The 23,803-nt window shown below is 33.3% G+C and overlaps 3 protein-coding genes across 3 annotated transcripts; all 3 read left to right on the plus strand.

Moving 5' to 3' along the window:
• Nucleotides 1–4,371: 4,371 nt before the first annotated feature.
• On the plus strand, nt 4,372–5,927 carry LOC128220196 (uncharacterized). Its single transcript, XM_052928477.1, has 3 exons — nt 4,372–4,429; nt 4,906–5,055; nt 5,824–5,927. Exons 1-3 carry the CDS (start codon nt 4,387–4,389, stop codon nt 5,925–5,927), a joined length of 297 nt encoding a protein of 98 aa, XP_052784437.1. The 5' UTR covers nt 4,372–4,386.
• Nucleotides 5,928–9,579: 3,652 nt separating this feature from the next.
• On the plus strand, nt 9,580–12,190 carry LOC128218717 (serine protease inhibitor Cvsi-2-like). Its single transcript, XM_052926404.1, has 3 exons — nt 9,580–9,666; nt 11,034–11,183; nt 12,020–12,190. Exons 1-3 carry the CDS (start codon nt 9,624–9,626, stop codon nt 12,121–12,123), a joined length of 297 nt encoding a protein of 98 aa, XP_052782364.1. The 5' UTR covers nt 9,580–9,623; the 3' UTR covers nt 12,124–12,190.
• Nucleotides 12,191–17,458: 5,268 nt separating this feature from the next.
• LOC128218902 (serine protease inhibitor Cvsi-2-like) lies at nt 17,459–20,131 on the plus strand. Its single transcript, XM_052926668.1, has 3 exons — nt 17,459–17,545; nt 19,045–19,194; nt 20,011–20,131. The coding sequence occupies exons 1-3, from the start codon at nt 17,503–17,505 to the stop codon at nt 20,112–20,114; spliced, it is 297 nt and encodes a 98-aa protein (XP_052782628.1). The 5' UTR covers nt 17,459–17,502; the 3' UTR covers nt 20,115–20,131.
• The last annotated feature ends 3,672 nt before the right edge of the window (nt 20,132–23,803 follow it).

A 23,803-nucleotide genomic window follows, 5' to 3' on the forward strand; every position in this document is an offset into this window, starting at 1 on the left:
TATCAAAAGTGGGTTGTTGTTCCGATCAGGATTCCGGGTTAAAGCATATAGCGTCTATAAAATATCATAAAAACAAGAAATATTACCAGATAATGTTATTTCATATTAGTTCCGTACACTTACTAAATAGTAACTTACAAACTGTATGGCTGTTATGTTAATGGCACATTCCATTGTTTTACCATTTAAGTTAGAGCCACAATTATTTTTAGTACATAAGCATATCTCCATCTGTTTGAACTGAAGCCGTTTGACACGATATTAAATTAAAGGTAAATAAATAGGGTTAAAATTCCACTGATGTATCTCAGTGTGTACTGTTTTTAAGTTTTATATAATGATCATTAATGATATAGATAGTATCAGTAAATTAAGTGTATATTGAACGATATCCGGGGAGATGGTTAATAAACAATGGAAATGTAAATAAATATGAATAAACCAAGCAATAACAATGATAAAAATAATATTGTCTAATCATGCGACAAATGGTTTGAAAGCTGCATGCTCACAGATTGAACGTTTTGACAAGTTTTTTTTATTTTTATTTTGTCTTGAAACGAGCCAATTTTTGTGAAAATCCATGGAAACCAGTTATATAAGAATGATGACAAAAAATTAGATCGCAGATTTTTATTTTTAAGTTCGAAAATGGATGTTTTATGCATTTTTCCTAAACCGTTAGTAAGCCATAAAACATTAATTTTCGAACGGAAATATAAAATTCTACGGTCTGATTTTTGTCAGCAATATTAGATCATTGTTTTGCAGATATATAAGCAAAAATTGCTCTTTCTAAGACAAAATATAAAAAAGTTGTATAAATGGTATATCTGTGAGAGTGCAGCTTTAACGCTTACGCAAATACAAATTACATACGTATATATTTTTTATAAACCCGCCAATTTGTGAAAAAGTTATGGCTCTTTGTCTTTTTCATTTTTCAATTAAATTGTTCAGCCAAATTTATTTTAAATTCAAAAGCTTTTGATATGAAAAATAAAAAATATATATATATACATGTACATCAAAACAACACATTTTTGTTTGATTTAGGAGTGAAAAATGTCAACAAATTTTGTATTGGAATACTATTATCGCAATTAAAGTAATTATTATTTTCCAATATACGAATTGTTAATGTGTTCACTGATAGTATGGGGGCTATGTAATACATGTAGATTTGCAATGTAGAACAATCACAATCAAAGAGGTACATTATTTTCCTATGTACGAATTTTTAATTTCTTCACTTATGGCATTGCAGACTATACATTAATAATATTATAACTGCAAAGTAGGACACTGTCGAGTTGCTTATCTCTGCACAGGCTTCTGTTGGTCATATCTTGACATTAGTCCAAATAATTGTACGTTGACGGATTTTTTTTTTAGATTTTTGATATGGCAAATCCTTCACATACAAATTGTTTAGTATCAAAAGTGGGTTGTTGTTCCGATCAGGATTCCGGGTTAAAGCATATAGCGTCTATAAAATATCATAAAAACAAGAAATATTACCAGATAATGTTATTTCATATTAGTTCCGTACACAAAAATTAAATATCCAACTTATAATACTGAGTTTGGCGGCTTTTCTTCATTTCATTCTGTCAAAACATAACGATATATACATGAAGGGCACCTGTAAGGCTTTAGGGCACAGTTTTAAATCGCTCGGAACATTTCGGCCATTGGCCGAGTTGTTACGATTGTATAACGAGGTCTATCTCGAAGCTTTGTCGGAGGAGGTCGAGTTATTACGATTGTATCGAGTTGTTCCCCTTCGCATAATTGTTGTCTGTGTCAGTCAACTTTCGTTTTATTGAACAGGGTTGTTTTCAACCCTGTTCAGTGTAGCCACAAACTCGACACTCACAACATAAAATTCCTATTAATAGTAACAAATGTCGCCAGCCGATTTACCACCAAAAATATAGTTTGAGAAAGTGCAGACAATATAAATTGCAAGCTAGGTTTCCAATAACCGAGGTAGATTTGACAAAGCATGAAGCAATCATAACGCAATATCTATTAAATAATTTAATCTGTTGAACTGAGATAAAGATAACATTAAAGTAGTATCCCTGCGCCAAACAATGAATGAACATCGAAACGTAAACAAAGAATTACTATCCACTCAAAGCGCATCATTCAATCACGTGACACAATGATGATGCCAAGTGAATTTACAGTCGAAGAGAGATAATCCTGTAATGAGATAATGCAGTAAGTTTATCAGATTTGTCTCCCTTGCCTTTGTAAAGAAGAAGCGGGAAATCTCAAGCTTGATTGATTGTCGTGCACAGTTGAAGTCTACAGAGATGTGTGTTTTACTTTGTTTTAGAAAACTTGATTGTTTTACTTGGAATCTGATGTTCTGATGGTTAGTATTGATGTGTTTTACTTTGTTTTAGAAAACTTGATTATTTTACTTGGAATCTGATGTTCTGATGGTTAGTATTGATTTGCATTTGTAGTCTTTTGTGTTTGTCTTGGTTTAGCAATGGATTGGAATGATCATTATTTCATTTAGCTGCATTTATTTAGTTGTGTCATGTATTTTCACGACATCAGCAGATTTTGTATTTAAAACGAGAATGACAGTACCGTGATATTCTCTTAGCCCCTTTCCATATACTAATATATGTGGGTTTGGTTACATATGATAACATGCATGGATAACAGAAGTCACCATGGGAGTACGAGGGAGTAGAGGTGTTTGATCTATAAATCAGTAAGTTCCATGCCAACGTTTTGTTTTATGATGTACTGTGTTGTTGTTGTTGTTGTTGTAATCGCTTGTATTATATGTGTGTTTTATATGCTTGAGCCATTTAATTTAATCTGCCACTGCACACGATTTAATCATATAAGATATTAGACTGTTCACGATGTTAACTTATAAACATGTTATTATTCATTATCTTATCGTCACCTTAGTGCAAGAACTCAATATCTGCTTCTATTTTTTATATGCAGTTATTACGTTATTGCACTAAGATGACGTTATGATTGTTTATATTTATATTTTCAGGACGCTCCGATATTATATCTACATTCGATAATGTTGAATATAGAGATATTGAAGAACACTGTGTTTGTTGTTTGAACTATCAAACTGCTACATATGGTAACCTGGACATATAGACCCACCCTCGCTTAGGAATTGCAAATGTATTCTCATCTTAAAACCTGGAATGACCTAGAAAGCAACAATGGTCTCATTGATCTCAATGATCACACAGTTTCCCTGCTAAAAACATCACGCGATAGGCCACGTGGGAATAACAAACGCACGCATGACAGGCACGTACTAAAGTGCTGACGAATTACCTGACGATATAGAAATAGAAGAGTGTTGCTGACCATATAGACAATGAAGGAAAAAAGTTTTGAAATTAAAGATTTTATGCTAACTTTGTTTTATATATATATATATATTTACACTTTTTATAGTGTACGTATAGTCGGATGTTTGTGCATTCATTTTTGAAAATGGAATTTTATTGAAATGAATCGATTTCTTTTTTTGCTGGTTTGGTGTAAATATGAGAAAATATCGAGGACTTAATAACTTTTTTAGGTGATTCATCTTCAATTGTTTGAAATCAATTTTTTCATCATTTTAATTAAGGAACTATTTTCTCTTTAATATGTTGTATTTTCGAAGTTGTTTTGTGAATAACAAGGCAAACATGTGCAAACTCTTTCTAATGAGTAAAGTTTGATTAGTATATATATACTCATATGTAACACCATATGATGGAGTTCTGCTTGGATTAGTTACATTCTCCATCCTTGTTTGCCTTCTTACACAGCGACATAATTTTTATTGTCATTAAAATATATTTTTTTTTCATTTACCATCATGCTTCAATAAACCTGGGGCGGCCCATGTAGTTGTTTTACACGGGGACTCTTAGATTCACTGTACAACATATCAGCACCTTATTAATACACACATGATCGTGAATCATAAGGGTGATAACCCGTATAAAACCCTGTTCATGCAGCGCTTTCAGCGCTTTGATTGGAAAGGTAAACGACTTGTTTTAATGCATTAAATGCTTGTTCAGTGCAAAATAACATTTCACTTACATGGTAAAATATGAATATAACTCTTTATGATCAATTTCAACCATAAAATACTTCACTTAAAACAATTTCAATATTTTTAAAACACCCCCGTTTTTGCACATTCCCGTTTAGACGTTATGTATTGGAAGAATCTCGTAAAACACGTCTATTATTTTAGACTAATCGTGACATGTGAGCTACTCTCGTGTTGAAGGTTACATAAAACCGGCCTAGTTCAGTTCAGCTATAAATTGTACATGAATCAAACCTTTAGGGCATACGTCTGAGATATCTAGACCGACCAACATGAGAACCTCTATTGTCGCACTTGTTTTCTGTGGATTAATCGGTTTGTTGAAATTATTATAATGTAAAGTCGTCTTTGAAATTGAGACATATTGAGATATGAAATAATATAAGTTTTAATCGGGAGATAGGATTTTCAAACAACGGGTAAAATTTGAAGAAAAATTAATAATTTAAGAACTTTTACGAAACTATGTAATAGCAAAGTTTGTCTTTGTATAGGGCATGCACGTAAGTCTCCAACGGACCCATTTTCGCTGATGTCGTTATATATTATTAAGGTGTGTTTGCTACTTTCAAAAACATCATAAACAAAAAAATATTTCCAACTAGTAGAGTTGAAACGGTTCACATCCATGTTAAGAACCAATTTCAATGCTTACGTTATTCAATCCCTAACAAACGCCCACGTGCCAGATAATAGCCGACCATACTGGGACAGCGTGTGTCCGTATAGGCAAATATTGTCAATGGTACCATAATTCAATCCGTCACAATTGTTCACTATTAATTTTACAGCCATCAGTGTTGGCGAACCATGCCAGACGCTAGCTGACTGTGCAGAGACGGCCTGCACCCATCTTGACAGTCACATCACCTGCGAATGGCCGAAGGGGGATTGTGATAACGGCAACTGCCATGGCTATTGCACCTGCGGCGCACTCACAGGTAAATCTTCAAAATGTTCTTCAAAAATGAATACATATTATTGTTTCTATATATTTCTCTTGCCATATATACTCGAACAAGCACACACTATTACATAATTGTAAAAACGCGAATCTGTGATATTTGTGTAGGTTTGTATGAAATAGGTTTTGTCCCTTTTTGCCGTTTTATAATGTTTGAATCAGCCGGTGAAACATAAAAACGACAATGTCATATAGTTATGATGAAAAATCATCTACATCAATGAATGACCGCGGGGATGATTTTTTCTATATCTAAAATTGATCCCCTGATCACCTATGTTGAAAAATTGATACAGCATCATCATCAGCAACAGCAGCAAAAACAGCAGAAATACTAGTTGCTGTAGCAGCAGAATGATCATCATCATAATAATGATAATCATCATGCTATATATTTCTCTGGAATTTATTTCTTAATATGGAAGTTTGAACGCAGGGTCAAAAACCTATAGACGTCATTATCTTAATTTGGACGAGGGGGTCTATGTGTAAAGGGTAATTTTTCTGACTAAAATGATCCCCGGGTACTGTTTTTATGGGGATCATTTTTTTCGTTATTTCGTCCATATTGATATTAATAAGATCCATCTGACAAATCAATTGTGTGCGTTATAGGTAAATAGGTATGCATATAAAAAAGAGTCAATTTAAACTGTGTCCTCAGTTTAAAAAAAGCAGCGATAAAACCAGAGGTCCAATATATGTAATCTGCGAGCGTTTAAGGGAAATCATTTCCACATTTCAGCTTGTGGCCCATCTGGTGACTGCAGCGCCATCCGATGTCACGACCAAGACAAGGCCCCACACTGTGTAGAGAGAAGTTGCAAATGTATCGATATCGATAACTGATATGCCCAGTAGGTTTCGTCAATTGTAATTTGAAAATAACTAACAAGGTATAAAAATAAGAACATTTTGTTTTGTATTTATTTGCCTTCGACGATTGTTATGATTATAATAAAAACGTATTATCAACAAGAACATTAAACATGGTAATAAACATGTGTAAACGCATGTTGCCTTTTATTTTAACCTTAAGCTGATCTATTGATAATGAAAGGTAACACAATTCCACAATATCTGAAATGCCATTTTTATTTTTGTAATTTTTTACTTATACTGTTAACATTATTTATTTGCCCACATTTTTAGAAACAGGAGAGAAGTAATAACATTAGCTTTCATCTATCTCTTCAATCCCGACGCTGTTAGATGTATAATATGTGTTGTTTTTATGTATTTTCATGCATTTAATAACTTCTACCTTTAAACTAAACTCGGTTACAAAGATCAAACGAGACAACATTTATACCAATGAAAATCGTGCTCTGTGTATTTGGTTGGAGCTTTTGGGTTCAGAAGCATACTCATTTACCCTTGAAATATGCATTTGTTGAAGTTAAGTGGGTCTTCTCGAGCGAAATGGCCCCAAAGGTGATCCCTAAGACCCTTGACTTTATTTACGTTTTTAAGACTAAAATAATGGTTATTAAGTGTATTGAGCAAGTGTATTAGAAACTGTGAAATGAGGTTAAGATTAAATGCCGGTGCTCTAAAAATAATATAAGCGATAAAAGAATAATTGATCTGACTTTCGATTGGCGGGGATAGTAGTAGGTATGTTTAGTAACTCTAGCACACTCGTTATAAGTTGAATAGGTTACTCCAACAAAAACATCAGCATCAAACTGAAGGAAACTTAACCAGCGGCATTTAATACGTCAACAGTGTTTCATTAATCTTATTTTATTGGACATTTTTGTATTAATAAATTGTAGATATCATATATTGAAAAAGGGTTGCAATTATTTTCATAGTTGAATGTAACCTATTCTTGATCATCGACGACTTAACATGTATACAAGGAAATCAATATCCACAATAGAAGCCAAGATAGTCCCAACGATCATTTCAGCGGTAAACCCTTTTAACAAAGGCAATCAATTATTTTCATAGTTGAATGTAACCTATTCTTGATCTTCCACGACTTAACATGTAAACAAGAAAAGCAGAATCCACAGTAGCAGCCAAGATAGTTTCAACTATCATTTCAGCGGTAAAACCTTTAAACGCATCGGCGTTACATTCTGTAACATCTGAAAAAAAATAGTATGATTGTTTCCTTGGATTAACACACGCCTTGTAGTTATTCTATGTTTGCTTACGAAAATGGTTTGAGTCTTTATATGATAAGACAAAAACGTACATCGCAACAGAGTTTGATTGACAATGTGCCGATTGTTCAGAACTTTGTTAGAATAAGTAACGTTGTTAACGGCATCTTTGTTAACTTTCAAAGGTGAAACATTTCATGGAGGGCTGATAAACTTGGGTAAAACAATCTTTGCTGAATCAGTTTGCTAGATATTCGTGTTAAGTACCACAGATCACATGTGTGTTAAACTTTCAGAGTATTGAATATTTGAAAGTTTACATCGAGCCAGTTAACAACGTTCTTAAATCTAACAATTGATCAAATGTTTACACAATGAGGACACATACTCTTCAATTCCGGACAAAATATATTCTGTTGCATATCGAATACCAAAACCAAGCAACTGAAATCTAATAATAACTGTTAAAGTCCCATTACCATATTCACTGAACCTGGTGATATCTGTCTGGTACGCTGTATACTGCAGATTCCACGTCTCAAGAGTTATTCCCCCTTTCAAGTCGGTCTTCGTATCAGCATTGCACAGATAGGAGCCATCTTTCTGTGTCTCAAATGCCTGCATTAGGTTGTTGTTTGGCGAAATAAATGATTGGCTAGCTAAAAAAAGAAAAATAGGTTCAAAGAGGCTTAATACAACAAGTTCATAGAATGTATATCAGACGTATATTTTAAATATTAGAACCTGTAGCAAACGATCAAAATGTATCTTTACCAAATAGCGCTTTTCCAAGGCCAATAAAGAGAAATAAGGTACATGTATGCTATATATTATATAAAGCTATCTATTCTGAAATGTCCAACTAAACTAAAAATCAAAATGTAAAGAGACAATATATTTTACAAAGTTTATAGGAATAATTAAGTTAAAAATAATAAATTAGTTTCAAAAATGCAGTATTGGTAAAAGTCATGTAGACTGACAAAGAGTTATCATTTTTTGCATTAGGGAAAAGTTCTGGTGTGTATTTTCCCTGTACACTCAATGTATCCCACCAGATATTGTCACCATCCTTGCCAAAGCTAAATAAAGATCTAGTATGTAAAAAGCTCCAAATTGATTGATACTTAAAACAAATAACTGACGTGTTATGATGTATCATCCTGCATATACATTCACATCACTTAATCAAGCTGTTGTAACAATAGTCCAGGGAGGGGAAAGGTTGAGCATATAGGTACCCTTAGACTGTAAGTGATTCGGAAAAGGCAGGATATTGACTTGTCTGGTGAGACAGCCACCCAAGAAACAAGGCTTGGCAAAATGTTTTCACAGGATTATCGATTATGTTCCTGTGTCAGTGATGGAATCTAGACAACAAAGTTGCAGTTTTTCCAAATCCTCTGGGTAAGTGCATTACCTTTGATGTTCCATTTCCAGTCCATGACAAAGAGTTGTATGAATCAAATTTCAGCATAATGCAAGGATCGCGTATTTCTGGGAATTTTATTGGATTGTCGCAAACGCCTGAAGGGGAAATGTTGGAGATAAATATAAATTCAAATAAATCACTTCAATAAATCTACAACTATATGTTATAATAGTTGTATTCCACTGAAAGTGTAAAAATAAATAATATCAAAACAACACATTTTGTAATTTAGGAGTAAAATTGTCATCAAATTTAAAAGTATTGGCATACTAGGATAGCAATTAAAGTGATTATTTTTTTTCAAATTGTTCAAGATGTACTCTTACTCCCAAAAAAGCTTTACCAGAATTAATAATATTGTTTTAATATTTCATAAAGGATGAATAAATGTCGAAAACAATGGTTTTTATGAAGTATACCGAGTTCAATTTGAAATGAGCATAAAACAAGGTATTTCTACGTAATGAGACTATAGTAGACCACAGTAAATATTTTAACATTCACCAATCATTTAATATTTTTGCGCTTTCTGCTATCAAATACGCGGTTACAATCGTGTTATCAATAATTAATATTTTCCATAAGTGCATTATTCAGTAAGAAATAAAGCTTTATCAGTCAAAATTGATGTATGCTGTACATGTGTATGTATTAATTTTGAATAAGAGCGTCACTTTATTTCTTGATAGCATGGGGACTCTGTAGTACATATAGATTTGCAATGTAGAACACTCACAATTAAAGAGATAAATTATTTTCCTATGGACGAATTTTAATTTCTTCACTTGTGCCATTGCAGATTATACATTAATAGTACAACTGTAATGTAGAACACTGCAGAGTTGCTTATCTCTGCAAAGCCTATTTTTGCTTAAATCGTGACATGTGAGCTACTCCCGTGTTGAGGATTACATAAAACCGGCCTAGTTCAGTTCAACTATAAATTGTACAAGATTTAAACCTTTAGGGCATACGTCTGAGATATCTAGACCGACCAACATGAGAACCTGTATTGTCGCACTTGTTTTCTGTGGATTAATCGGTATGTTGAAAGTATTATTATGTGAAGACGTCTGCGAAAATGAGACATATTGAGATATGAAATAAAATAAGTTTTAACCGGGAGATAGGATCTCAAAACAACGGGTAAAATTTGAAGAAAAAAAATATAATTTAAGAACCTTTACGAATATATGTAAAAGTAGTAAAGTGTGTCTTTGTATGGGGCATGCACGTTTTTCTCCAACGGACCCATTTTCGCTGATGTCGTCATATCTTATTAAGGTGTTTTTGCTCCTTGCAAAACCATCATAAACAAACAATATTTCCAGCTAGTAGAGTCGAAAAACTTGTTTTATTACATTTTAAATAGAAAATTCGAAATGATTTGTCCGTGAGTGACTTTGAAAAAAAATACTATGTACTATCAACTGTAATAACTACTTTTTTAAAATCAAGTGTAGTTACTTCCCATTGATCAAAACTAAACTCATCACTTTTGAACCAAAACTAATAAAAAAAAGTTTGAATATGTTTAGATAAATATATTTTTTGTAATAAACCAAACATAATGTTTATTGGAGAAATGGTAATACTATTTTTCAAACGTTTTATTTAACTTGAAGCTGACTGTTTGAGAATTTGCTTTCGTACAAAACAAATTACAGACGAAAACAGCTCGAACTTAAATTCGATGTTATGTCATCTATCTAATATGTTTTTTAAGAGTATGAATTTGGATTTCGAACATTCCGGACAATTCACACAACAATTAACGAATATTTTTGTTTTTCAACCTGCCTAAAATGTCTTAACTTATTTCTGGAACACTACCTGTCTTAAGGCGAATCTGACTGGTCTCTTACAGTGATTGGTGATTGATTTAATATGCACCACTTTCTCTTTAAAAACTGTTTTAAATCGAATGTTAATTCACGTTTGTTTTGCTATCATATTCAAAAAAACATTCAACGAGGGGTGTTCATAAAATGTTTGCACTTAAACACGAGAAATTAAACTTACCAAATAAATCTTTGAGAATTTCACCTCGAGCCGGAAATAGAAATGACAGCTACGTTATCAGCTATCAAAACTTTGCGTGAGGGGCGCCCAATGGGTATCGTCGTAGCATTGATATGTTTCTAAATTTTATCAACTCGCATTATAAAATGCAAATAATCCGTATTTCACAGCTATGATAGCGAACCCTGCATTACGAAAGCTGACTGCCCAAACGGTCCACATCCATGTTAAGAACCAATTTCAATGCTTACGTTATTCAATCCCTAACAAACGCCCACGTGCCAAATGATAGCCGACCATACTGGGACAGCATGTGTCCGTATAGGCAAATAGTGTCAATGGTACCATAATTCAATCCGTCACAATTGTCCACTATTAATTTTACAGCCATCAGTGTTGGCGAACCATGCCAGACGCTAGCTGACTGTGCCGAGACGGCCTGCACCCACCTTGACAGTCACATCACCTGCGAATGGCCGAGGGGGGATTGTGATAACGGCAGCTGCCATGGTTATTGCACCTGCGGCGCACTCACAGGTAAATCTTCAAAATGTTCTTCAAAAATGAACACATATTATTGTTTCTATATATTTCTCTTGCCATATATACTCGAACAAGCCCACACTATTACATAATAGTAAAATAGTGAAAACACGAATCTTTGATATTTGTGTAGGTTTGTATGAAATAAGTTTTATCCCTTTTTGCTGTTTTATAATGTTTGAATTAGCCGGTGAAACATAAAAATAACAATGTCATATAGTAATGATGATGAATAAAAAACATCTACATCAATGAATGACCCCGGGGATGATTTTTCTATATCTAAAATTGACCCCCTGATCATCTATGTTGAATAATTGATACATCATCCTCATCATCATCATCATCATCATCATCAGCAGCAGCAGCAGCAGCAGCAGCAGCAGCAGAAAAGCAGAAACACTAGTTGCTGTAGCAGCAGAATGATCATCATCATAATAATGATAATTATCATGCTATATATTTCTCTGGGGTTTATTTCTTAATATGGAAGTTTGAACGCATGGTCAAAAACCTATAGAGGTCATTATCTTAATTTGGATGAGGGGGGTCTCTTATCCATGTGTAAAGGGTATTTTTCTGACAAAAAATGATCCCTGGGTACTGATTTTATGGGGGTCATATTTTTCGTTATTTCGTATAATATATTGATATTAATAAGATCTATCTGACAAGTCATTGCTTTCTTGTGTGCGTTATAGGTAAATAGGTATGCATATAAAAAAGAGTAAATTTAAACTGTGTCCTCAGTTTAAAAAAGCAGCGATAAAATCAGAGGTCCAATATATGTAATCTGCGAGCGTTTTAGGGAAATCATTTCCACATTTCAGCTTGTGGCCCATCTGGTGACTGCAGCGCCATCCGGTGTCACGACCAAGACAAGGCCCCACACTGTGTAGAGGGAAGTTGCAAATGTATCGATATCGATAACTGATATGCCCAGTAGGTTTCGTCAATCGTAATGTGAAAATAACTAACAAGGAATAAAAATAAGAACATTTTGTTTTGTATTTATTTGCCTTCGACGATTATTATGATTATAATAAAAACGTGTTATCAACAAGAACATTAAACATGGTAATAAACATGTGTAAACGCATGTTGCCTTTTATCATTACCTTAAGCTGATCTATTGATAATGAAAGGTAACATAATTCCACAACATCTGAAATGCCATTTTTAATTTGTATTTTTTTACTTATACTGTTAACAATATTTATTTGCCCACATTTTTAGAAACATGAGGATAAATAACATTAGCTTTCATCTATCTCTTCAATCCCGACGCTGTTAGATGTATAATATGTGTTGTTTTTATGTATTTTTATGCATTAAATAACTTCTACCTTTAAACTAAACTCGGTTACAAAGGTCATACGAGACAGCATTTATACCATTGGATATTGTGCTCTGTGTTTTTGGTTGGAGTCTTTGGGTTCAGAATCATACACATTACCACTTGAAATATGCATTTGTTGAAGTGAAGTTGATCTACTCGAGCTTATCGGTCACAATGGTGATTCTCCTTTTTGACTTTAATTACGTGATTTAAAGATTAAATAGATAGGTTATTAAGTGTAATGAGCCGGTGTTGTAGTAACTGTGATAGTAGATTAAGATTCAATGTCGATGTTCTTAAAATAGTATAAGCTATGTAAGAATAATTGATCTGACTTTCGATTTGCGGGGATAATAGTAGGTATGTTTAGTAAAACTAGTACAATCGTTATAAGTTGAATAGGTTACTCCAACAAAAACATCAGCATCGAACTGACGGAATCTTAACCAGCGGCATTTAATACGTTAATAGTGTTTTATTGATCTTATTTTATTGGACATTTTTGTATAAATAAATTGTATACATAATATTACTGAAAAAGACACTCAATTATTTTCATAGTTTAATGTAACTTATTTTTGACCTTCGACGACTTAACATGTATACAAGGAGAGCAAAATCCACAACTGCAGCCACGCTAGTCCCAACGATCATTTCAGCGGTGAAACCTTTGAACGCATCGGCATCACATTCGGTAACATCTGAAAAAAAAGAGTGCGATTGTTCCCTTGGTTTAACACACGCCTTGTATTTATTCTATACTTGCTTAAGAAAATAGTTCGTCTATATATGATAAGAGAAAAATACACCTTGTAAAAGAGTTTGATTGACAATGGGAATATTGTTCAGAACTTTGCTGGAATGAACAAGGTTGTTAACGGCATCTTTGTTAACTTGTTAAGGTGAAACATTTCGAGGAGGGCTGATATACTTAGGTAAAACAATCTTTGCTGAATCAGTTTGCTAGATATTCGTGTTAAGTACCACAGATCACATGTGTGTTAAACTTTCAGAGTATCAAAGATTTGAAAGTTTACAACGAGCCAGTTAACAACGTTCTTAAATCTAACAATTGATCAAATGTTTACACAATGAGGACACATACTCTACTATTCCGGACAAAAATATATCCTGTTGCATATCGAATACCAAAACCAAACAACTAAAATCTAATAATAACTGTTAAAGTCCCATTACCATCTTCACTGAACCTGGTGATATCTGTCGCTGTATACTGCAGATTCCACGTCTCAAGGGTTATTCCCCCTTTCAAGTCGGTTTTCGTATCAGCATTGCACAGATAGAAGCCATCTTTCTGTGTTTCAAATGCCTGCATTAGGTTGTTGTTTGACGAACGATTAGCTAGCTAAAAAAAGAAAATAGGTTCAATGAGGCTTAATACAACAAGTTATTAGAATGTAAATCAGACTTTAAATATTGGAACCTTCAAACGATCAAAATGTTTCCTTACAAAATAGCGCTTTTCAAAGGCCAATAAAGAGAAATAAGGTACATGTATGCTTTATATTATATAAAGGTATTTATTCTGAAATGTCCAACAAAACAAAAAATCAAAATTTACAGAGACAATATAGTTTACAAAGTTTATACGAATAATTAAGTTAAAAATAATCAATAAGTTTCAAAAATGCAGTATTGGTAGATGTCATGTAGAGTGACAAAGACATACCATTTTTTTGCATTAGGGAAAAGTTCTGATGTGTATTTTCCCTGTACACTCAATGTGTCCCACCAGATATTGTCACCATCCTTGCCAAAGCTGATATCTATAATGAAATCCTTCTTGAAAGTGATTCTCATCGCCTGGTTCATCGTCATTGCAATGAGGGCATTTCCCAGGGAAAATGAATTACAACTTCCTGTCACCATAGGGCTTTCTACTCCTATCTGAGCAGTTTTCTTCTAAAAATAAACAAGAGCTTGATTTCATCAGTTCATTACTTGAAAAAATGTTAAATTCACTTTCTCTACAAATGTCACTTTATTTAATTACAAGGGAAGCTTCGGCGTTTATTGATAGCATTTCTGAGAAATACTATAATGAAGGTCTTTTTTATTGTATTCTAGAAGTATTATAGAAATTATCTCCATGAACAGTACCCATTCTACTTTACATATTGAAAACTGTTTAGTTATGTTATCAAATATTCATACAAAGCAAGCTTGACGACAAGTAGGTCAACATTAAGCAGAAAAATTCTGTGTTCCAGCCTATTTATAACTTATTACAAGGGAAACTGTTCTCATAATTAACATTTAACGTAATCATGATGCTTGTATTTTTAGTTTGGCCTAATAATTTTCTAAAAACTGTTTATCAGCCCAGTCAGACTCCTGTAAAACTTAATCAAAAGTATGTGTAAACAGGATTTTATCATAATTATACATTAAACACCCGCTGAGACCGATGTATGTGTAAGTTCAACTATTTACACCCAATTATTTATAACACTTGTATCAATACAGAATAGATGTGAAAGAATAGGAAAACCTTACAGAAAGACCATAGGGACAGAATTTACAGAACGACCCGAGGTAACAACAAGCTTGGAGATGTTTTTTTATCTGCATAACCTGAGTCCGTTAAATGTAGGCATAGTGGAAATTTAATAAATACAGCAAAACATATCATAACAAATTCTTCCAAGTTCCAATTTTTTACTAAGTTTCACAGTTGAACATATAAATACATTAAAACATACTAGTACCTTTTGAAAAAGTTCCATTTTCAAGGTTAAACCCCTGCATCTGAACACTTGTAAATATCAATTCCAGGTTGTAAGTGTCATTCTCAACTGACATACTTTTGTCATATTTCTGCTCTGCATCACACTGGTAGGAGTTTCCCATATTGCTCACTTGGTTAATAAGAGTTGTAATTGAAACTGGGCCTAAAATGAGTAAGATTCAAAATTAAATACACATTGGTTAATACTTTCTTGTTTGTATATCAAATTGATGCATGTGTAAGAATAATGATCACTAATACATATATTACATATAACGTTAAACTGTATAGATTTTGCTGATCTGATCATGTAGCAAACATGTGCTAAAACATGTGTTAAATGTGTATTAAAGGCAGATCACATCACTGAACAGGAATCGCACCTGTCATTCTATTCTTGAAGACTATATATGGCACAAACTCTAGGTCCATAACAACATTTACCATGTCTGAACTGTACTTGTAGGTAAACTTGAAGGTAGAATTATCCACATGAAACCTTACTTTCACAAATGGATCATTAGTTTGCCCTCACACATTCCATCTATTACTGACAGGTCTTCAAACGTCCACATTGGTACCTTCTGCAAAAAGAGGAAGGGAAAATCACATACATTTTTTTACACCGATCCAAAAGTTTTTAAATGATATTCTGAACCTTTTCCAACAGCATTTCTTTCATTCCCAAATTCGACATGTATTTTGAAAATGTTTGCAATAAGATAATCCCACATCATGGGGTAAATTCTAATTCCAAAAATGGCTAGGAAAACGCCTGCTACATTCTACTTGAGAATCTAGTTAAGACTAAAATAGTCCATTATATTTTGGTAAATAAAGATCTAGTATGTAAAAAGCTCCAAATTGATTGATACTTAAAACAAATAACTGACGTGTTATGATGTATCACCCTGCATATACATTCACATCACTTAATCAAGCTGTTGTAAAATGAGTCCAGGGAGGGGGCAGGTTGAGCATATAAGTACCCGTAGACTGCAAGTGATTCGGAAAAGGCAGGATATTGACTTGTCTGGTGAGACAGCCACCCAAGAAACTAGGCTTGGCAAAGTGTTTTTCACAGGATTATCGACGCCAGAACACCTCTCACCCAAGGGATTTTGAATTATGTTCCTGTTCCAGTGATGGAATCTAGACAACAAAGTTGCAGTTTTTCCAAATCCTCTGGGTAAATGCATTACCTTTGATGTTCCATTTCCAGTCCATGACAAAGAGTTGTAAGAATCAAAATTCAGCATAATACAAGGATCGCCTGTTTCTGGGAATTTTATTGGATTGTCGCAAACACCTGAAGGGAAAATGTTGGAGATAAATATAAATTCAAATAAAACACTTCAATAAATCTACAACTATAAGTTACAATAGTTGTATTCCTCTGAAAGTGTAAAAATAAATAATATCAAAACAACACATTTTGTAATTTAGGAGTAAAATTGTCATCAAATTTAAAAGTATTGGCATATTAGTATAGCAATTAAAGTGATTTTTTTTTTTCCAATTTACAAATTGTTAAAGATGCACTCTTACTCCCAAAAATTATTAACCACAATTAATAATATTGTTTTAATATTTCAGAAAGGATAAATAAATGTCGAAAACAATGGTTTTTATGAAGTATACCGAGTTTAATTTGAAATGAGCATAAAACAAGGTATTTCTACGTAATGAGACTATAGTAGACCACAGTAAATATTTTAACATTCACCAATCATTTAATATTTTTGCGCTTTCTGCTATCAAATACGCGGTTACAATCTTGTTATCAAGAATTAATATTTTCCATAAGTGCATTATTCAGTAAGAAATAAAGCTTTATCAGTCAAAATTGATGGATGCTGTACATGTGTATGTATTAGTTTTGAATAAGAGCGTCACTTTATTTCTTCACTGATAGCATGGGGACTCTGTAGTACATGTAGATTTGCAATGTAGAACACTCACAATTAAAGAGATAAATTATTTTCCTATGGACGAATTTTAATTTCTTCACTTGTGCCATTGCAGACTATACATTAATAGTACAACTGTAATGTAGAACACTGCAGAGTTGCTTATCTCTGCAAAGCCTATTTTTGCTTAAATCGTGACATGTAAGCTACTCCCGTGTTGAGGATTACATAAAACCGATCTAGTTCAGTTCAGCTATAAATTGTACAAGATTTAAACCTTTAGGGCATACGTCTGAGATATCTAGACCGACCAACATGAGAACCTGTATTGTCGCACTTGTTTTCTGTGGATTAATCGGTATGTTGAAAGTATTATTAAGACGTCTGCGAAAATGAGACATATTGAGATATGAAATAAAATAAGTTTTAACCGGGAGATAGGATCTCAAAACAACGGGTAAAATTTGAAGAAAAAAATATAATTTAAGAACCTTTACGAATATATGTAAAAGTAGTAAAGTGTGTCTTTGTATGGGGCATGCACGTTTTTCTCCAACGGACCCATTTTCGCTGATGTCGTCATACCTTATTAAGGTGTTTTTGCTCCTTGCAAAACCATCATAAACAAACAATATTTCCAGCTAGTAGAGTCGAAAAACTTGTTTTATTACATTTTAAATAGAAAATTCGAAATGATTTGTCCGTGAGTGACTTTGAAAAAAAACCCCATGTACTATCAACTGTAATAACTACTTTTTTTTTAAATCAAGTGTAGTTACTACCCATTGATCAAAACTAAACTCATCACTTTTGAACCAAAACTAATAAAAAAAAGTTTGAATATGTTTAGATAAATATATTTTTTGTAATAAACCAAACATAATGTTTATTGGAGAAATGGTAATACTATTTTTCAAACGTTTTATTTAACTTGAAGCTGACTGTTTGAGAATTTGCTTTCGTACAAAATAAATTACAGACGAAAACAGCTCGAACTTAAATTCGATGTTATGTCATCTATCTAATATGTTTTTTAAGAGTATGAATTTGGATTTCGAACGTTCCGGACAATTCACACAACAATTAACGAATATTTTTGTTTTTCAACCTGCCTAAAATGTCTTAACTTATTTCTGGAACACTACCTGTCTTAAGGCGAATCCGACTTGTCTCTGACAGTGATTGGTGATTGATTTAATATGCACCACTTTCTCTTTAAAAACTGTTTTAAATCGAATGTTAATTCACGTTTGTTTTGCTATCATATTCAACCTTTCCATTCCAAGTTTTATTCAGTAAATGGCGGCCAATGTTACTTCGGTCATGCATTCATGCCCTTAACAATTTGGAAATACTTTCGTGCATTTATTCATTATTTGGGCCATAGATGCATCAAAAAACATTCAACGAGGGGTGTTCATAAAATGTTTGCACTTAAACACGAGAAATTTACTTACCAAATAAATCTTTGAGAAGAATTTCACCTCGAGCCGGAAATAGAAATGACAGCTACGTTATCAGCTATCAAAACTTTGCGTGAGGGGCGCCCAATGGGTATCTTCCAAGCATTGATATGTTTCTAAAGTTTATCAACTCGCATTATAAAATGCAAACCCCTCGGAATCATCCGTATTTCACAGCTATGATAGCGAACCCTGCATTACGAAAGCTGACTGCCCAAACGGTCCACATCCATGTTAAGAACCAATTTCAATGCTTACGTTATTCAATCCCTAACAAACGCCCAGGTGCCAGATGACAGCCGACCATACTGGGACAGCATGTGTCCGTATAGACAAATAGTGTCAATGGTACCATAATTCAATCCGTCACAATTGTCCACTATTAATTTTACAGCCATCAGTGTTGGCGAACCATGCCAGACGCTAGCTGACTGTGCAGAGACGGCCTGCACCCACCTTGACAGTCACATCACCTGCGAATGGCCGAGGGGGGATTGTGATAACGGCAACTGCCATGGCTATTGCACCTGCGGCGCACTCACAGGTACATCTTCAAAATGTTCTTCAAAAATGAACACATATTATTGTTTCTATATATTTCTCTTGCCATATATACTCGAACAAGCCCACACTATTACATAATAGTAAAATAGTAAAACACGAATCTTTGATATTTGTGTAGGTTTGTATGAAATAGGTTTTATCCCTTTTTGCTGTTTTATAATGTTTGAATTAGCCGGTGAAACATAAAAATAACAATGACATATAGTAATGATGATGAATAAAACACATCTACATCAATGAATGACCCCGGGGATGATTTTTCTATATCTAAAATTGACCCCCTGATCATCTATGTTGAATAATTGATACAGCATCCTCATCATCATCATCATCATCAGTAGCAGCAGCAGCAGCAGAAAAAGCAGAAACACTAGTTGCTGTAGCAGCAGAATGATCATCTTCATAATAATGATAATTATCATGCTATATATTTCTCTGGGGTTTATTTCTTAATATGGAAGTTTGAACGCAGGGTCAAAAAACTATAGAGGTCATTATCTTAATTTGGACGAGGGGGTCTCTTATCCATGTGTAAAGGGTATTTTTCTGACAAAAATGATCCCTGGGTACTGATTTTATGGGGGTCATATTTTTCGTTATTTCGTATAATATATTGATATTAATAAGATCTATCTGACAAGTCATTGCTTTCTTGTGTGCGTTATAGGTAAATAGGTATGCATATAAAAAAGAGTAAATTTAAACTGTGTCCTCAGTTTAAAAAAGCAGCGATAAAATCAGAGGTCCAATATATGTAATCTGCGAGCGTTTTAGGGAAATCATTTCCACATTTCAGCTTGTGGCCCATCTGGTGACTGCAGCGCCATCCGGTGTCACGACCAAGACAAGGCCCCACACTGTGTAGAGGGAAGTTGCAAATGTATCGATATCGATAACTGATATGCCCAGTAGGTTTCGTCAATTGTAATTTGAATATAACTAACAAGGAATAAAAATAAGATTATTTTGTTTTGTATTTATTTGCCTTCGCCGATTATTATGATTATAATAAAAATGTATTATCAACAAGACCATTAAACATGATAATAAACATGTGTAAACGTATGTTGCCTTTTATTATTGATAATATCTGTCATGTGTTCCCGTTCCGGATCGAAAAATCCGACCCGAGGGCACCTGCGTTGCCAGGTAACGAGGCTTGACGAGTTACCGGCTACGCAGCGTGCCCAAGGGTCGGATTTTTCTATCCGGAACGGACACATATGATAGATATTTTTCTAGCATACCTTAAATTACATTTTTTTGTGAAGAAAATACATAAAAAAGCGCGTTTTTGTACATTTCACCAAAAAGCGCGTGCGATGATGTTTACTGACGTCATGACGCGCAGTAATTTGTATTCACTGCATACGTCAATAAGTTCCTACGCTATCACGTCTTTTAAGGCTTATTTTGTTTTGTTTTTAAGGAATCTTTAGTAAAGTTTATGTTAATGGAACTCATTTATTGAAATCGCATTACTATGGTTACATTAAGTGTTTAATAAAAGAAATTGAAAGTATTAGGTCACAGCGCGTGACTCATCTGGCATGGGGGGATGCCAGATGGAGTTTTCCAGCACGGCTGAAATCACAGGAAATGCCTATCCGGTGTGCTAGAAAACCTTAAGCTGATCTATTGATAATGAAAGGTTACATAATTCCACAACATCTGAAATGCCATTTTTAATTTGTAAATTTTTATTTATACTGTTAACACTACAGTATTTATTTGCCCACATTTTTAGAAACAGGAGGGAAGTTATAACATAAGCTTTCATCCATCTCTTCAATCCCGACGCTGTTAGAGGTATAATATGTCTTGTTTTTATGTAATTCCATGCATTAAATAACTGTTACCTTTAAACTAAACTCGGTTACAAAAATCATACGAGACAACATTTATACCAATGAAAATTGTGCTCTTTGTATTTGGTTGGAATCTTTGAGTTCAGAAGCATACTCATTTAACCTTGAAAAATGCATTTGTTGAAGTTAAGTGGGTCTACTCGAGCGAAAAGGTGATCTCTAAGACCCTTGACTTTATTTACGTTTTTAAGACTAAAATAAAGGTTATTAAGTGTGCAGTAATTGAGCAGGTGTATGAGAAACTGTGAAATGAGGTTAAGATTAAATGCCGGTGCTCTAAAAATAATATAAGCGATATAAGAATAATTTTTCTTACTTTCGATTGGCGGGGATAGTATTAGGTATGTTTAGTAACACTAGCACAGTCGTTATTATAGTTGAATAGGTTAGATAGATTTATTCGTGCATATATATATGTCATAGTAACAAACCAAATATCTCATAAAGTTATAACACAGACTGATTAACAAAGTATTAGTGATGATATCTATACTAAAGCACAACATCATTAGAATGCTTTGGATACATACGTGCGTTAATAAAGATTTTATTCAATGTGACAAATATATAACACAGGATAACCCGTTAAAGTTATTCAACTTATTTCCAATGGGGTCTTTATGACAAATATAATTATTTGCCAAGATCTCAGTTGTAAGCTGTTTAAATTAGGTTTTCTTATACAAAGATAACATGCATGTACTCTTGACCAGTTAAAGAATGATTAAATGTTTGAGATCGAACTTTTACAGTTATAATGCAACCGACTGTTAAAACCATATGACACTTTAGCATAATATGACAAAAATCTTAGAACTGATATGCAAGATTAAATGAATAACAATTAATAAAATAGGAAATCTTCCATTTCTGCACATTTCATACCAACACTAAGATGTGATTTCACTTCGTTTTTAAAAGTATTCTTATTTTTCAATTATTTTAACTTTATTGGAAGACTGTTCCAGTCTTGGATTGCTTGATAAAAGAAAGTATTTAATATAAAACTGTCAGTCTGTGGCACTTTAAAATTTCCAGCACTATGTCTACTGTTGTAAGAATGTGTGGATGAGACTAAAGTAAAATGTTCATGTAAGTATGATGGGCATTTGCTATTAAAGATTTTATGTACATGGTTAAGTCGTAGTTGCTTTATCCTATTTTCTATATTAAGCCATCCAATATCACTGAAAGCCGAGACTTTCAGGGAAGTTCTACAATCATAGCCATAAATAAATCTGACAACTTTGTTCTGAGTGACCTGTAATCTGTTCTTGAATTGTTTAGATATACCACTGTACCAAGATGTCGATGCATAGTCAAAATGACATTGTATTAAGGAGTTACATAACAATCTTCTTAGATTCATATCTAAAAAAACGATTTTTTTAGCCTAGAATTAACTTTACTGACAATATTGTTAACAATAGATGCAGCACTGAGATCATTGTCCAGTATACTTTCAAGATATTTAACAGATTGTTTAGGTTTTATGATATGGCCATTGCAGTTTACATTAAAGCTATCAACTTTTGTTAGTTTTCTTTAAGACCCAAATAAAATACATTCTGTTTTTCCAAGATGCAAAGACAGTTTGTTGTCAACTAACCACTTACTACAGTTTTCAAGTTCCTTGCCGAGTACATTGCTAATAACAGACGGATCTTTGTGTGAGAAAGGGATAGCAATATCATCTGCATATAATATTAATTTACATTTTTCACTTATGCTTATACTCATATCATTGACATAGCATAAAACAGCAACGGTCCAAGTATGCTTCCTTGAGGAACGCCACAAGAGATGTTCATGAATTCAGACGTTGTATTATTTACATTGACAACTTGTTTACGTCCAGATAAATATGATTGAAACCACTCAATTGAATCCACACCAATTTCTTTTAACTTCTGACATAGAATTTTGTGATCTACGGTATCAAACGCCTTTTGAAGATCCAGCATAATCATTCCTGTATATAGACCTTTGGAATTTTGTTCTTTTATATGGTCGGTCAAATGAATTAGGCAGGAGTCAGTTGAATAGTTACATCTAAAACCACTCTGAAGTTCGTATAATAATCCATGTTTAACAAGAAAAGATTCTAGTTGGTTGTATACAACTCTTTCTAAGATTTTTGAAACTATACATAGTATGCTTACAGGTCGATAGTTTGAAACATCAGATCTGTTGTTTTTCTTAAACAATGGTTTAACTTTAGCATTTTTGAGTTCAGATGGTACAATGTTACTTGTGATAGAGCTGTTTATCAGAAATGTTACTGGTATCTTTAAAAATGGTGCAGAATCTTTTAAAAATCTTGCAGGAATGTTATCTAACCCAGTGCTTTTTGAACAATTTAGTTTACATAGTTCCTTGTAAATGTATTCTCCAATAACAGTGTAAATCTGACCACAGCTTTTTTGGATCATTTTTATTTTCTTCCAGCTTGTTCGACATATATTCTGATTCGGCCTTAATTACTTCTTTCTGAACTAGGTTTCTGTAAAAACGATATTTATCTAACATCATCTCCTTCTGTTTGTATTTTTTGAATTGGAAATAAAAAGCATCTCTTTGACTGATGAGTTCCAGAATGTTAGAATCTAACCATGGTTCACTTCTTTGTTTTAGTCTGACTTCCTTAACAGGAGCAACAGTGTTCAAAACTGACAGAAATGTTTCTTTAAAAGACAGCCATGAATCTTCTACATTTTTTGC

This window comes from Mya arenaria, chromosome 15, assembly GCF_026914265.1.
Source record: "Mya arenaria isolate MELC-2E11 chromosome 15, ASM2691426v1".
NCBI lineage: Eukaryota > Metazoa > Mollusca > Bivalvia > Myida > Myidae > Mya > Mya arenaria.